Genomic DNA, 15,641 nt, shown 5'->3' with positions numbered 1-15,641 from the left:
CACGTCCCCCTTCTCCCACCTCCTCGTCCCGACCTCACTCTGAAGTCTGTAACTGTGTCACGATGCTGAGGTCTCGAGATTCACGTAAACATCAGGAATCTTTGCTTTTAGGCTGTTTTTGGTCATTAAATCATTAATAAAAATCCACTTTTGCTGGAAAAGGTTGCTAAATGTGCTGTCTGAGCAGAATCCTACATCTGGAAAATAAAATAGATCTTTTAGGTGCCTGGACAAACTTTGAACTGATGATTTTAAATGACCCCTTTGTCCTTTTCTCTACACCTTTGTTTGCTAAAACCACGTCCCCTGAATTCCAGAGTGAAGTCGGCCTCATTCGGAGACAGTTATCAGCTTTCAGATGCTCTCTCTGGAGCCACAAACTCACATCACTACTTAAAAAAAAGGTAAACATAATTTTTAATGAGGAATATCTTTAAAAAGTAACTGAAAACTCATCTGTTCAGGCTGGCTTTTGTGTGACCTTCTTCCCCTATGACCTTTTCTTGTTCTTTTCTGTCTTCCTTCACATTTTTAAATAAAAATTGTTCTATTTTTCTCCATTTTTATTATAATTTTTTTCACTATATATATTTTTTAAATTTCAATATTTTTCTTGTGAAGTGCTTCGTTATTTTTATCATTTTATGTAAAAATTGTTTCTTCTTCCTCTTCTTGAAAAGAGATGACTGCAAAGAATCGAATTTAGTTCACAGTCAGTAGAAATATTAAATGTTTTTGTTAATAAATCTAAACCTTTTCAATTTGAGTTGATTACAGCTGTTTAGGTTAAAACTCCACTTATTTGATAGGATACCACAAAGTACTGTTTGTGTGTGTGTGTGTGTGTGTGTGTGTGTGTGTGTGTGTGTGTGTGTTTTGAAAACAACCATCTTTATTCCATCCCTCCACAAATAAATTACAAAGCAGATACAACAAATAGTCTATAAATAATAATAATAATAATAATGATAATGAAAATAATAATGAAAATAATAATATAATAAAATGATATTATTATTATTAATAATAATAATAATGGATTAGGTTTATGTAATGTTTTTCTAGGCACCCGAAGCACCATTCATCACACACACACACACACACACACACACACACACACACACACACACACACACACACACACACACACACACACACACACAACACACACACACACACACACACACACACACACACACACACACACACACACACACACACACACACACACACACACACACACACACTGCCAGGGCGGTCTGACAGAGGCTGGGCTGCCATTTTTGCCATCGGCCCCTCCGACCACCAGTGTCTTGCCCAAGGGCCATGGACGTAGTATTTTTTTGGGGGGGGGGGCTTTTTTTTCCAAAGACAATTTTTGTACCCTGCACTTTATATATATGTATATGTATATTAAAAAGACACAGTTTGAGCACTAGGATTGAGCGGAAAACATCCGCTTGCGTTGAAGCCTGTTTCTCATTAGAACCGTCCATAAGCTCTTCTATTGGCTCTGCTGAAACTTGTTAACGCAGGGACGAAATTTTGATTTCAGAAGTGGGGGGGACACAGCAGGCTTGTGCGGATTTGGGGTGGGGGGTGTTATGTAAAGACCCCTTGACACGTCACGTGCCCATCTCAATAATTTTTCCATCCTCTATATATATATATATATATATATCAAAGTTAAAAAATGTACAACTCTATTATTATTTTTATTTATTATCATTATTGAAGTGCAGTTTTGGCTGTTGACAATGGATAGGCCATTGTATTTATTGTTTTGGGTCTTTTTTATTGTTTTTGGTGCAACATTTTCTAACAGGGAGTGAGATTCTTTTTTTATTCAATTTTTGTTTGTTATTTTTATTCATTTAGAAGTTCTGGTTCTGGACATTTCAATGTTAAATGAAGGTTTATTTGTTGCATTTTAAAGGGTGTACTTGCATTATTATGATATATTAACATTATATTAGTGGTTATTTTGGTCTAGATAATGTACACAATATCGCTTATCATCAACAATTTGTTGGACAAAATATCGTCCAGCAAAATGTGTTACATTCCCAGGCCTAGTCAAAAGTATAAAAGTTATTTATACATAAACGGTCCCTCCTGAGATCTGGCCGTTTGTTCATTTGCTGTGTTAGAGGACATGCTGAACTAATGTTTTACACATGATCATCACCCTAACATTTGAGTGTATAAAAACATATTAAATATGTTTTTCCCTTAAAAGTGTTTAAACAGTTGTTGCATTTCAACACACAAAAAATAAATGGAAAAAATAAGATAAATCTAATGAAAAGTGTACATCTTTGACATTAAGCTTAAAAAAATCTGTTGACGATGATACTGTTCATTTTTCAGAGCTTTTTAATGTGAAAATATACATTGCAATAGATAAGTTTACAATAAAGTTAAATGATAAAAGTTTTGAAGTTACACTTCTACTACTACTAGTAATAATAATTATGATGATAATAGTAATAATAAAAAAATAATTATTATAATAATACGAATAAATTGTGTCTGAGGAGTCAGTTATGTGGAGGAGATGAGTTTGTAAAAGTTAGTTTTGAGTATGTTTGTGAAGGAGGAGGTGAGTGAGCTTAATGCAGGGGTGTCACATGTTCCAACTTACGTTTTGACTTTGAAAGAAGTCTCTTATATCCACTTTTCGTTTTCTTGACATGCTGCCTCCTGGCTGTGTCTAACTACCAAAGACTCACAAATGAACACTTATTCAAATGTTATGTAATGGAAGCTGAGCTGAGCTCTGATATTACACAGCGTCTAGTTGACGATGTGACTCAGTACCGGTGTTCCCTAGCGGCTCCAAACCATAGACTGTACATATACGGTTGCTTTGGTGACTCTAGATAACCTCGAGCCGATCGCTGGCCCACCGTGGCGGCGACGTTCTGACTGTTTACAACTTGAGTGACAGCAGCAACAGCCAATAATACGTTAGCAAGTATCAGCAGAGCCAATAGATTAGCTTTTGGGCGGGTCTAATAGGAAACCGGTTTCCGTTTCGGTCCTAGTGCTCAACCAAATCCATTTAATGGAGCGTAACATTGTTTTTGGACGGAAAAAAGTGCAGGGGACCAAAACTGCCTTTTGAAAAAGTGGGGGGGGGGACATGTCCCACCCGTCCCCCCCCAAAATTATGTCCCAGTGTTAACGTGTGATTGGCCGTTCCTGCCACCTGTGTACTTGACAGTTCTGCATTCCTGACACTGCATAAAAGAGCCTCTAGGCTGTAGTTTTTTATATACTTCTTGTATACTTACTGTAACAATACCCCCTACTTCAAAAGTCAAAACAACGTCCATGCCAAGAGCACAACAGCAGAGTACCCTGGCGGGAGCTGGGATGATCCCATTGTCCTGTAGGCAGCCTGCTCCAAAGCTTCTGGTGTCACCTGGATATAAGTTACCAGCTCACAGCTCGATCTTCTGCCTGAAGAAAGGTGAATGGTGGGCGGTGTGTTGTTCTGCTTCTGCTTTATAATAACCTCTGGAGAAGTGAGTCTGATGCTGGTCAGCCTGAGACCAGTTAGAAAACACTGCCCACCACACCTGGAAAGGTGAACAGCAGCTTTTAGAGCATTATTTATCATCCTCATTAAATAGTCATTGAGAAGTCTTCTCAATTAAATCAAGTTAATCAAATCTTTTTTTTTACATGCCTTACATTAGACCCTTTTCTTATGTGACAGTTTTATGTTTTTGTTTATTCAGTTTCCCACTCAGCCCCCTTGCTGCTCTGCTCATCACACACCTGTGTTCCACCAGACCTCTGCCTGTACAGCTAGTCCTTGGTTTCTCCAGTTCCTCCATATGTTCCTGATCGATCTAAAATGTTTTACAGTTAACCGTGTTGCTGCTTATTTTTGCTGCCTTGTCAGCCCTTTGGTTCATCAAATCTGTGCCAGTCAGATTATAGCAATTCCCCGAAACCTACTTTTATAACTTTATTTTGTAAAGCTGCAGATTTAGTGTTTAAACATAAAAACTGGTGTGACTCGTTGATTAAACATCAGAAATGATGTGGAAATGACTCCATAAGTTTCAGATGAATCTGATTATGTTCCCTTCAAAGGCCAGGTCACCTCTCATTGGTTGGAAATGCTGGCTCTGTCGAGGTCCAGCGTACTGTTTGGGTTCATTCTGATGCAAAAGAGTCCAAGAAGTAAACATGTTTTAGTCCAACCACAGAGGAGCTTTCTGGGTTGAGGGAGGATTTACACGCCTCCAAGCAAAGAGGACAAACAGGAATGATCCACCTCATTAATGAAAACTAAAGGACAATTTCATTAACACTTTGTCAGGTTAAAGGAAGTGTTTAGTAAGGCCTCCAAATTAACGCAAGAGAAGGCAACTGCTCCTCTTCTGTTTACTGAAGAGGTTTCACCGTCTCAGTGACTAGAGAGTCCGCCCTGGGACTGGGAGATCAGGGGGTCAAGTCCCGGCCGGATCATACCAAGACGTTAAAAATTGGACCCAACGCCTCCGTGCTTGACACTCAGCTGTAAGGCGTTGGATTGAGGGGGTTAAGCCACCAAAGAGTTCCCGACTGCAACCACAGCTGCGGCTCACCTCTCCCCACGGGGTTGGGTCAAATGCAGAAATGTAATTTCACCCTCGTGTGACGATGACTAACGGGACTTTTGACTTTCACACGTTATTGTGGAGAAGACTACGGTGACCTGTGAGGTCCTAGATCAGAAGTGATGACAGGTGAAATGTCAGACTCACTAAAGGTTTTGGAGACAAGCAGCATGATTGAAACCCAGTTGTTCAACAATACTTTTCACAGCAGCAGGTTGATCAGCTGCATCCAGAACAAGTGACAAACAGAACCCCCCACCCCAGGATCCTGGGTGGTCCACCAGACTCACAGGCAGCCTTTATGTTTTATTTTTGCTCCTATTTATAGCCTAATCTCTCTAAGCACAGCCAGCTCCAGATCAATAAACACAATCCTTTTACATATTTGTTTTCTTTTTCTCTCTGTTAGCTCTTTAGTGTGTGTGTGTGTGTGTGTGTGTGTGTGTGTGTGTGTGTGTGTGTGTGTGTGTGTGTCCACTCTGGCAGACCTTTAGTCAACAACGGGAAGTTTTGTAGATGCTATCTATAATGCTCCATAATGGTCACAAATTGTTTCCGTGTCTATAAAATTGGGGGATGTGTATTTTGTAGGGCTCATAACGGACCAATCAGAGGTCTCCCAAGAGCACACAGAGTCCAGGAAAACAGCCCGGGGTCTGTCGGAGCGGCGTGTGTGGCCCTGGTGGTGCTAATGCTGCACGCTGGTCCTGACTGAGCATAGCAGCCAATAAAAAATTAAATATGTGGTTTGTTTTTCAAAGATTCATGAAAAATTATTTTAAAAAAGGAGCAAAAAGACACACACACACACACACACACACACACACACACACACACACACACACACACACACATATATATATATATATATATATAATTATAGCTCTTCGAAATAGCTCTTTTTAAATTGGAGCTCTTTGGAGAGCTCCAATTTAATCTAAAGTCACTTTAGACTTTTTCACTCTGTACACACCGGCCCACCTAAACCAGCCCAGACTCAAAACAAACATAAACAGGAGAAATCGGTGTAGGCACAGCTAATTCTGTAACAGGTTACACTTAAAATAAGGAATTATTTACATGACTGGAGATGATATAAGTCAGTAACAAGTAGGTTCATCTGCATCGGGAAGTCAAAGCTAAAGAGTTTGTCTAATTTCTACAAAAAACAAAAATCCCTCATTTGAGTCTGATCATGTCAAAAAACAAAACTTCAGTCCTTAAACAAAAGATTTATACAGCAAATTAAATAAATCACGTCAATATTTATTAAACTAGGACTTTGACAAATTCGGCTGCGGACTGATTCATTCCTTGTTTCTGGTGATTCGTTTGAGTTTCATCACACATCAGGATGAATCAGTCATAGATGAACTCATGCACATCAACATCTGTCATGCTTGGACAGGTTTGTGCTGCAGCAGCCATGTTGCACTGGTCTGAGTTCACCTTTAGACAGTGGTCAGTAATGAGAATTGACCTGCTGGGAGAACTACTCACCTGTGCTTTTGATAAGGAAAGATGGGATGTTCACATAACAAGGCTACTATGGAGAGGAAACGGAGGGTTTCACCTTATTCTTGGTTTCAGCTTCACTTCAATCAGCTCTGAATTGTGTATCTAATGAAATACATTTCTGATAGTAACTTTAGATAACAAAATTCTCCTGACTTTAACCCTGTCCTCCCTCCTGAGGTATTAAATGAGCTCATTCAGGTGCACTGCTTGTCCCTAAGTAAGAGAAAACCAAGCTGCAACCTGGAGCAGCAGAGGGAGGCTGAGCTGGGTCGTTTTATCAGGTCAGCATGAAGAGAGATCTGATAAGCACCTCGCAGCTTGCTCCCATGACGAGGCTTCCTCTGGTGTCCCGTCTGCGGCTGACCACGGCGATTACCGTCCCCAGCCTGTCCTCTGGTCCCTCTCGGTCCCCTCTGATGGTTGTCTCAAACACCACTTCCTCCATCCATTGCCCTGTCTGCCTGTGTGTGTGTGTGTGTGTGTGTGTGTGTGTTTGTTTATGTAAACCAGCCGAGGAGCTTTTTCCGGGGGCTGTTCTGTGGGGAAAGGTTATGAAAACACAACAGAGCGCTGAGAACTGTAAACACACTCCTGCACTGATCTGATCGGCCTTTTTCCGGTTCCAGCATCGTCCTAACTCGTGTCTGCACGAGTAGCCTCCATCACCCGAGGTTTACACCAGCACGAGACGCAAGGTCTTGAGCATTTCTTAAAAATGACATTATCAACATTTTCTGTACTCAGATATTGCTGATTCATAAAGCTACATTAAACATATTTCATCCAATCTTTAACAAATTTTAAACTATGTAGATAAATAGATAAATCAGGGGGACAGGGACACATGAGCTGCTGATTATTTAGTTTTATTGCACGATTACCATGATTCAAAGAAATAAAAACTTCAAACCCACAGAAAGAATGAGTCGAATAATCAAAAGAAAGTAAAATAAGCCCAAAGGAAGAAGAAGCCTTTTGGTTGTGCATGGATTCACCCACACATCCGTGACTGCCCTGACACAGACAGGACTACAGTTAGAAACCCCATGAGTCAGCACGTACACATACAGAGACATCTTTAAATCTACAGCTTAGCTTGCACCCTTTTCCGCTATGAAACCAGACATTCAAGTATTTCTATCATTGCACAGGCACTAGATTTTTCTACTGTATATATTAACTTTCAGCCAGTCACTGAATCATCAGCAGCTGAGCAGATGAATGAATTATACATCCTAAAAAATAAATCTCTCCACAACAGCAACATTTGGACATCAAATACATTAGAAAGCAAGAAAAATAGAAAATAATTAGTGTCACATTTGGCTTTTTGGTACCTCGGTTCTGTTGCACTGAAGGGAACATGAAAACAGGAAGTGGTGATTGTTGAGGCCATTCATTGTTTTTTAAATTATTATTATTATTATGATTATTATTACAGGTTAGGTTGTTTTTAAAGGGCCGAGATGTCTGCACATGCTCAGTTTGCCCTCTTGTGGAGAAATCAGGAAGTACAGCTGTTTGATTAAAACAATTTTCTCATTATTAGCACTCATTTCAAATAATAAATAGGATTTTTAATAAATATTCTCAGGGAAAATAATTAAGGAGGAGTAAACCTGTACTCCGATCAAAAACATCCTTCTGACAAAACCGAACATGAGCTGAAACAGCTCAGCAGAAACAAACAAAGAAAAAAAAAATAATGCAACAGGAAGTTTAGGGGAAGGAAACATGTTCTCCTCTCCAGTGAACACTCAGCCAGAACACTTGCATCGCTAACGATAAGTAGAAACACAGAATTCTGATCAGGAGGAGACTCAAGGCCCTCAGAATTCACTGAATTCAAACAAAAGGGTCCTTAACCGAGAAGACGTCTCTTACAAGACTTTAACTGTTTGAGCCGGGTCCTCCGAGGTGATGCTATCCTACTCTACACCCAGGGTTGTGCACTTTAAGGAGTCTAGGTGATACAAAGTGCAGCTGGATCACTGCACAGTTTGTCCTGCACCCACTTCTGCAGGAGGGCTTCCACCTCAGCGCTGGGTGGTCAAAGAAGTTCAGCACAGATCTTTGTCCGTTTTAGAGTCCAGATCAGATGGGTCCAGCGTCCGTCCTGCAGTCAGCCACGCCCCCTGGCTACCTCTGCCTGGAGCCGGTGTGGGCGTGGTCTGTTTCTGGGTTCTCCTGGAGGTCGTCCTCCACCACGGAGCTGTAACCCTCCTTCTCGATGCACTCAGACAGAACATTCAAAGTCTGGAGACACAAAGACAAGTCCCGGTTAATGATGAAAGAACTGGTGGTTTGTCCAAATTCATTATGGTTCTAACTTCCTTTTACTAAAAATAGGTGATCTTAAATGTGGCCCTATCATCAGATTCCAGATAAATATATGAATTATTTTTACGTCTGCTGAGATTTGTTAAATGGTAGTTCTGATTTCTTCGACTGGTTTCTTCCCGTTTGGACAAGTTTGAGCTCAAGTCAACAAAATTATTTTTTACATTATTTTAGAGGAACACTATCTCACTGACGCGTGCACTAGCCGGTAAAAAGCTTTCAATAAATAAAACATGTGGAAATGTTTAAATTAAAACTAGCTATTATATTAGTAATATTTTTATATTTTCCCCACATGTTCTATTTTAATCCTGACTGACTTGAATGATTAGAACATACCCAAAAAAGTAAAGTTTATTTTATTTTGGTGACAACAATAAAATATTATGTAACCCTCCCTCTGTCCTAACGGGTGAGCAGGGTTGATGGTTTATCCCTTGGGTCCATGTGGCAGGGGTGAGGAGTGAGCACCACCTCACCCCTGCCACGTGGACCTCACGTGTGTCGTCACCCACAAAGATAGTGGGAGGGGTAAAAAGTTTTGTTTATTTATTTTTTCAAACAACAACTTTTCAACCTTTCCCTGTTTTTTTTTCCAAACACCAAAACTACAAGAGGAGATAGAGAGTGAAGCCCTGACCAGGTGCAGCCGTCGGTCCAAGGCGTCCAGGTGTGGCTGGATGAGGATGGGGGTGAGGCGGTCCCTCTCCATGGACTCTGCCATCAGCACAGACAGCTTATACTCCTCCTTCGCTAGCAGCTGCAGGCGCAGGTGGGTCGACTTCCTCACTCTGCAGAAACACAGCCGAGCAGACAAACATGAGGAACTAGATTGTATTTGTGCTTTAAAGAAAACAAAAAGAAAAGGCTGAACCTAAAAACCTTTTAAATGTTTAATTTAATAATTAAAACCCTGGAAGCAGAGAGCTGAGAAAAGGTCTGACTGTATCTTTATTTAGTTTGGATTTCATAACTTCTGACCAGACGGGAAAAAAAAAAAGATTATGGAGAGCCAGAAAAGCATAAATCCTGAGCCTTGAAGTGCAAGAAAACAACAACAAACACTGAGTCAGTCTGGTAGTGAGAAAATTCACATCTGTACTTTCAAGTATCCTTGAAGGAGAATAAGTGAACAAATAAAAAAATAAAATAAATAAATAAATAGAAACACTTTAGGGAACACAAATTAACCATTAATTAGCTGCCAATTAATATGCATATTTGTCGACTACTAAGTCTGAACTAGTCATTATTAAGTTATTATATATATATAAATAAAGTGTGTGTGTGTGTGTGTGTGCGCGCTTACAGACAGACAGAAGCCTCAGCCAGGTTTAGATAATACTAGGGCCGAGACTTTAACGCGTTAATTACGATTAATTAATTAGAAAAAAATAACGCGTTTAAAAAAATTAACGCATTTAATCGCAGCTTGCATTTCAAGCACGGCGGAACCTTTGTCATTGCACGACTTCCTCGTAGACTGAATATCACTGACGCATACAACAATGCACAGTGCTAATGGCTACTAAACGTAATAAAAACAGAAAGAAGTTGCCTTGCTTGGACTGATGCAGGATTTAGGAAACACGTCCGCCTCTTTTCTTAACTTGGGGGAAAAAAAACTTCCAGACAACAACGGAGTCCGTGTCGCGGACATTTTTCAGAGATCGTCTCTGCTGCAGCTGCCCGGTGGCAACGGGAACTTTACAAAAGTTGCGGTAAGCTATATTTTTAACATTTACGTAACATCTGTGCAGCGCTGAAAGCACCAGACAGAATAATTCTGTGCCCTAACAGTAGTTTATGAAAGTAGTCAGACAAACTAGAGGCACCTGGCTGCCGCTGGGAGAACGCTCCGTGTTCTCACTACTCTGTAAACAATCACAAGCAACGTGTCTTACAGTTGAAAACAGAAGTTTAAGTTAAAACAGAAACACTCGGAAACTTTTCTGATGATTTGCTAAACAATGCTTTTGGGGTATTGTGTTTCTGAGACGAGTCTCCGTCTAAACATCACATGCATTACTATCATTAAGCAGCAGGTGTGTTGAAGCTGTCATCAGCTAAGGGGCGGATGCTTAAGTGCATCAGGGGCACCGAGGAACGAGAAAGTTGTGATCAGGCTGGAGATCACACCAGATTCGCTGCTGCAGGTGTGAATCTGCAGGTCCACAGCATCCCCTTCTTAACGTCAGGACTTCCCATGTAAGGAAGGTCCGCTCACCTGTTCGTCAGCTCATTATTTCCTCGCCATGATCTTTTATCATCCCATCAACCTCCAGTCATCCAACTGAAACCAGTTAGTGTTCCTGATCATTCTCAGAATATGCCACGCCTGCTCTGGTGTTAAAAGTTAGTACAATTAAGTCCTAGATCATATTTGTGCCTGTTCTACTCTCATTTTGAAGGATTATTATTTATGTGTTTTTACTACATTATGAGTAGAAATGCTAATAAAAACTCCCAATTATACAAACAAGTGAAACTGGAAAAATTAGAATCTGGTGCAAAGTCAAATTCAACTAGACAGAGAGACTATTTAAAGGCTCAGGAACCTTCTATTTGTAATTATAAATTTTAGTTGATTTGGGTCTTGTTTCATATCACAGTGACATTTGAATAATTAAAATGCATTTTTTTATTAAAAGCTTTAGTTTACAGTAATAACCATGTCTAATGTTTGATTCTCTGTCTCAAAATTTTAATTAAAAGTTTTACTTTGAGAGCACATTTTCCTGAACGATTAAAATGCGATTAATTGAGATTAATTAATTACAAAGCCTGTAATTAATTAGATTAAAATTTTTAATCAAGTCCCAGCCCTAGATAATACTATTTATACTATTTTATGTATTTGGCAGATATTTTTGCCTAAAGGGGCTAATAAATGGTTATCCAACACTATAGCTACTTTGAATATCTTAGGTGTATTCTTGCTGTGTCGTATCTCTAATACCATGCTGTAGTTCTTTTTAAAACACAGAGCAGTTTTGTTTACCTGTTTTCCCGCTACGTTTCGTTTGCGGCTGCAAACTTCCTCAGGCCTGAGGAAGTTTGCAGCCGCAAACGAAACGTTGCAGGTAAATAAACCTTTTCTGTGTTTTAAAAATAACTGAAAGATGGAATCTTTTCTTCGCTCGGCATTTCTGGGCCTCAGTAGGTAAATGATCAAAGTAGCCAGGAAACAGTTGTCATCAGCCCATACACGAGAAAGAGGAAGGTACCTGCAGCACTGAGTCAGAGGCACCAGGATGGACATCTCATCATGAGAGTGTCTCCCAAATCTAAAAAAAAAGAAGAAGCATGGTGGAGTTCATTAAAAAAACAACCTTAGCATTACTGATTCAGTGGGGGCATTGTGCTCATAGGAGCAGCACACGAGGTGTGTGTTTGTCTGCACAATGAAACAAGAGCACCCCCTTCAGGTTCCATCTAAAGCGGCTCAGATCTGCTCACCCTCTGCCGTTGTCCAGATGGAGGACGAAGGTCTCATTTCCAAATTTCTCAAACGTCTCATAATGGTGACGGTCCATGTTTCCTGTGAGCAAACACACAAAAAGAACAAAGGAACATATTTGTATTAATATATTTATTACTGTAGAGTACATAAATGAGCCGCTGGATAGTGAAGCCTTATACACACCCATGAGGAAGTCAAAGATGGTCATGTCCATGATGTCCAGCAGTCGTCTCCCGCGGTCATACGGAGGTGTCTGCTTCACCTCCTCGCAGTAGTCAGGGTCCACCTCCCACCTGAGATTTGTCACACTTTCATTAGATTTCATGTCATCTCTTCAGTAAAACAACATTCACCAGCTTCCTTCTCCTTTTGCCTCCCTACTTTCTGACTCTATTTCACCTTTATTGTGGTATTATTTTGTCTCCTTTGTTTTGTTTTAACATGATTTTTTTGAAGCAGAAAAATCTCAGATCTATTGTTAGTATATGAATTACAATTAAAGATATACTATGAGGTATTCTGAGGCGTGTTTCTGCATAAATACTATAGATAATTATTCTCTCACCTATACTAGATAGCATCCTGAAAAGCCTCAGTTACAGGAAATAGTGTTTATGTCCTTCAGGACTGATAGGCTAAAGGCCAGTCTGAATGTAACCATTAAGAAAATAAAACTTTTTACACAGAAACATTTCGAAAATCAGACAAACTCAATGAGCGTCAGTGAATGCAGCAGCATCTCTTACTCTGCCTTCTTGCGTTTGTGATAAGAGCGCCTCCATGGGTTCTTCCAGGTCTTGCGCTTGGCGAGGGCCAGGTCTGGGAGGAAGGCCGCCACAGAGCCTTCAATCTGGTCTGGTTTCCCACACAGAGCATGCTCAGTAGAGCAGTAGTACGTACACTCGCCGTAGAAACACACGTTGTTGGCTGAGAAGTAGAAAGGTGTGAGACAACTTTTTTAAAACCAACCTTCTGGTTCATCTTTAGACATTCCCTCCGTATATTCACTCTGCACAGGATCAAAGCACATCCACTGGCCTGCATCAGCTGAAGTAGAATCCTGGGGGAGTGTATATTATGTAAAGTACAGTTGCTGTGCTTATTAGCTGCATCGCTGCGGCACAAGGTAAAGTCCCCAGATGGAACTAATTTCATGCAAATGAATATCTCCCAAATTCAGCTCCATGTTATTAGAAAGGAAACTCTTGTTTATTTATTTGTTTGTTTGTTTATTTGTCAGGATTTCGTAGTGAATTCTGACTTTTTCTTCTGAGATCAAAAGAAAATCCTGCTGCGTTGTTGCAGTGCTTCTGCAACCTTCTGACAACAACAAAGACTTTTTGCTGACAAGTGATGCATGTTTTATTTTTCATCGATTATTATCAAAAACATTGACCTGAAGCAATACAGATTGGTTTTGCACTTTTGCGATTTTTCAGAACCTCCCTCGGTCTTACAATCTTCAGATAGCTTGATGGACGCCCTCTCTCTTTCACTGACTTGTCTGGACAAGATGGAGGAGGCACACTGACCCATCTCTTCATCATCCACCTCCACACACCCCACAATTCCCCCTCGCCCCCTCCCGGCCCGTATCACAACAATGTCAAGCTTCCCATCCCCTGGTCCCCCAGACACCACTGAACGGTTCTCAGTGTCCTCTGTCTGATTTATGTTGGATCCAGATTTCCAGGAAGTTTTGACTCATGAATATTTCCGGGACAAATGTGGACCTAATGAAATGCTACTTTTCTCTATCACTGTTATAATATCTAAAGCAGGGGTGGGGAACCCTTGTCCATCGAGGGCTGCAATCCAGCATATTTTAGTTTCAACCATGCTTCAACACACCTGATTTCAATCAGCAGGTGATTAACAGGCTTCTGCAGAGCCTGATGAGCTGCTGCAGAGGTGAATCAACCACGGAATCAAGTGTGTCAGATGGACAAGAGAAACAACAAAAGCGTGCTGATATCGGCCCTTCAGGCCTGGAATTGAATAGCCCTGCTTTCAGGCTATACCTAGACTAGAGTTTTAACAGGTCTCATGTTCAGACAAGATCTTAAAAAACTCATTCATGCATTCATCTACAGCAGGCTGGACTTTTGACTGGTCTTACCAAAAAAAAAAAAGCTGTGAAGCAACTGCAGCTTATTCAGAATGCTGCTGCTAGAGTCTTAACAAGAACCAAGCACATCACTCCTGTTCTTAAATCTCTACACTGGTTACCAGTAAACTACAGAATCAATTTCAAAGTACTTCTGCTAGTTTATATATGGCATGGGGCCAGAATACATCTTGGATCTCATTGTATATACGCCCAGCAGGGCTCTGAGATCCTTAGAAAGTCAGCTGGTTGAATCTCGGGTCAGAACCAAACTGAAGCTGTTTTTAGCTGCCACCGATGGAATCAGATTCCTTATAACCTCAAACATGTCTCAACTATAGAAACCTTTGAATCAAAACTGAAAACCTTCATGTATTCATCAGCCTTTGAATGACTGTTTCTTGTGCTGCACCTTCTGTACTGTAAATGCTCACCACTTGACTTTGCCTTTTATTTGATTTCTCACATCTAATTTTATTTGTGTACTTTTAAAATGTTGATTTTAAAGTCTTGTGTTTTATGTCGTCGCGTTGATTTGAACGTTTCTTTGTTCTTGCTGATCTTGCACCTAGAAAACACATTGAATTGCTTCTGTGTGTGAAATGTTCTATATAAATAAAGCGGCCCTACTTTGCCTTACTTAACACTATCAGCTATCAACATATAAAATCCAAACCCAGTCTCCATAAAAGTGACTGGACCTTTTGTGGTCTAGGTGAGGTAGATTGGAAGAAGAAGATCTTTTATATAGCACCTCTCAAGATGAAAATCATGAGGTGCTTCACAAAAACAAAAATAAGTAGAAAAAGATTTAAAAATGTGATTAAAATATGTTTAAAATGAGAAAAGAACGAAAAAATGTAAGGAAAGGGAGAAAGAAAATGAATAGGAAAGAGGAAAATCTACTGATCCCGGGAAAGGTGGAATAAGAACAGAATAAGGAGAGGGAGGTGACAAAGGTCACGCAAAAGCCAGTTTGAATAAGTGAGTTTTCAGCTGCATTTTAAAGGAGACCACTGAGTCCACTGATCTTAGGCTCAGGGGGAGAGAGCTCCAGAGTCTGGGGCCACAGCAGATTAGTTGTGGTGATGGTCCTAAACCTGATTACAGAGTTTTCATGGTTACCTGGTGAAATGAAAAAGGTCCTCCAGAGCTTTTTGTCCCGTGTGACGTCTCTGATCTCCTTTGTCATGTTGACCAGCCTGCCGGCTATAGGAGGGACACGACGGAAGTCCAGGATCCTGTTGGGACAGGCAAACACCAAAAGGTCAGGTTCAGCTAAAAGGATACAGGAAAGTTGTTTATACAGGTGCTGGCCAGTAAATTAGAATATCATCAAAAGGTTGAAAATATTTCAGTAATTCCATTCAAAACGTGAAACTTGTACATTATATTCATGCAATGCACACAGACCAATGTATTTCCAATGTTCATTACATTTAAATTTGATATTCATAAGTGACAACTAATGAAAACTCCAAAGTTGGTATCTCAAAAAATTAGAATATTCTGAAAAGGCTGAATAAAGAAGACACCTGCTGCCACTCTACTCAGCTGATTTACTCAAAACACCTGCAAAGGCCTTTAAAAGGTCCCT

General features: G+C 40.2%; 1 protein-coding gene across 1 annotated transcript in view; it reads right to left on the bottom strand.

Annotated features, from left to right (window-relative positions):
- Positions 1-6,984: 6,984 nt before the first annotated feature.
- The window catches only part of fam20cb (FAM20C golgi associated secretory pathway kinase b), a 77,032-nt gene continuing 68,375 nt past the window's right edge, over positions 6,985-15,641 (bottom strand). Inside the window, 7 exon segments of the mRNA XM_015963549.3 lie at positions 6,985-8,390; positions 9,115-9,265; positions 11,702-11,761; positions 11,934-12,015; positions 12,121-12,230; positions 12,684-12,864; positions 15,170-15,285. Of these exon segments, the coding sequence (XP_015819035.2) occupies positions 8,274-8,390; positions 9,115-9,265; positions 11,702-11,761; positions 11,934-12,015; positions 12,121-12,230; positions 12,684-12,864; positions 15,170-15,285 (817 nt within the window). The 3' untranslated portion in view covers positions 6,985-8,273.

The sequence above is a fragment of the Nothobranchius furzeri genome, chromosome 16 (genome assembly GCF_043380555.1).
Source record: "Nothobranchius furzeri strain GRZ-AD chromosome 16, NfurGRZ-RIMD1, whole genome shotgun sequence".
Classification (NCBI taxonomy): Eukaryota; Metazoa; Chordata; class Actinopteri; order Cyprinodontiformes; family Nothobranchiidae; genus Nothobranchius; species Nothobranchius furzeri.
Note: the sequence above shows the minus strand (reverse complement) of the source record. Positions and strands in the feature narration are given on the sequence as shown.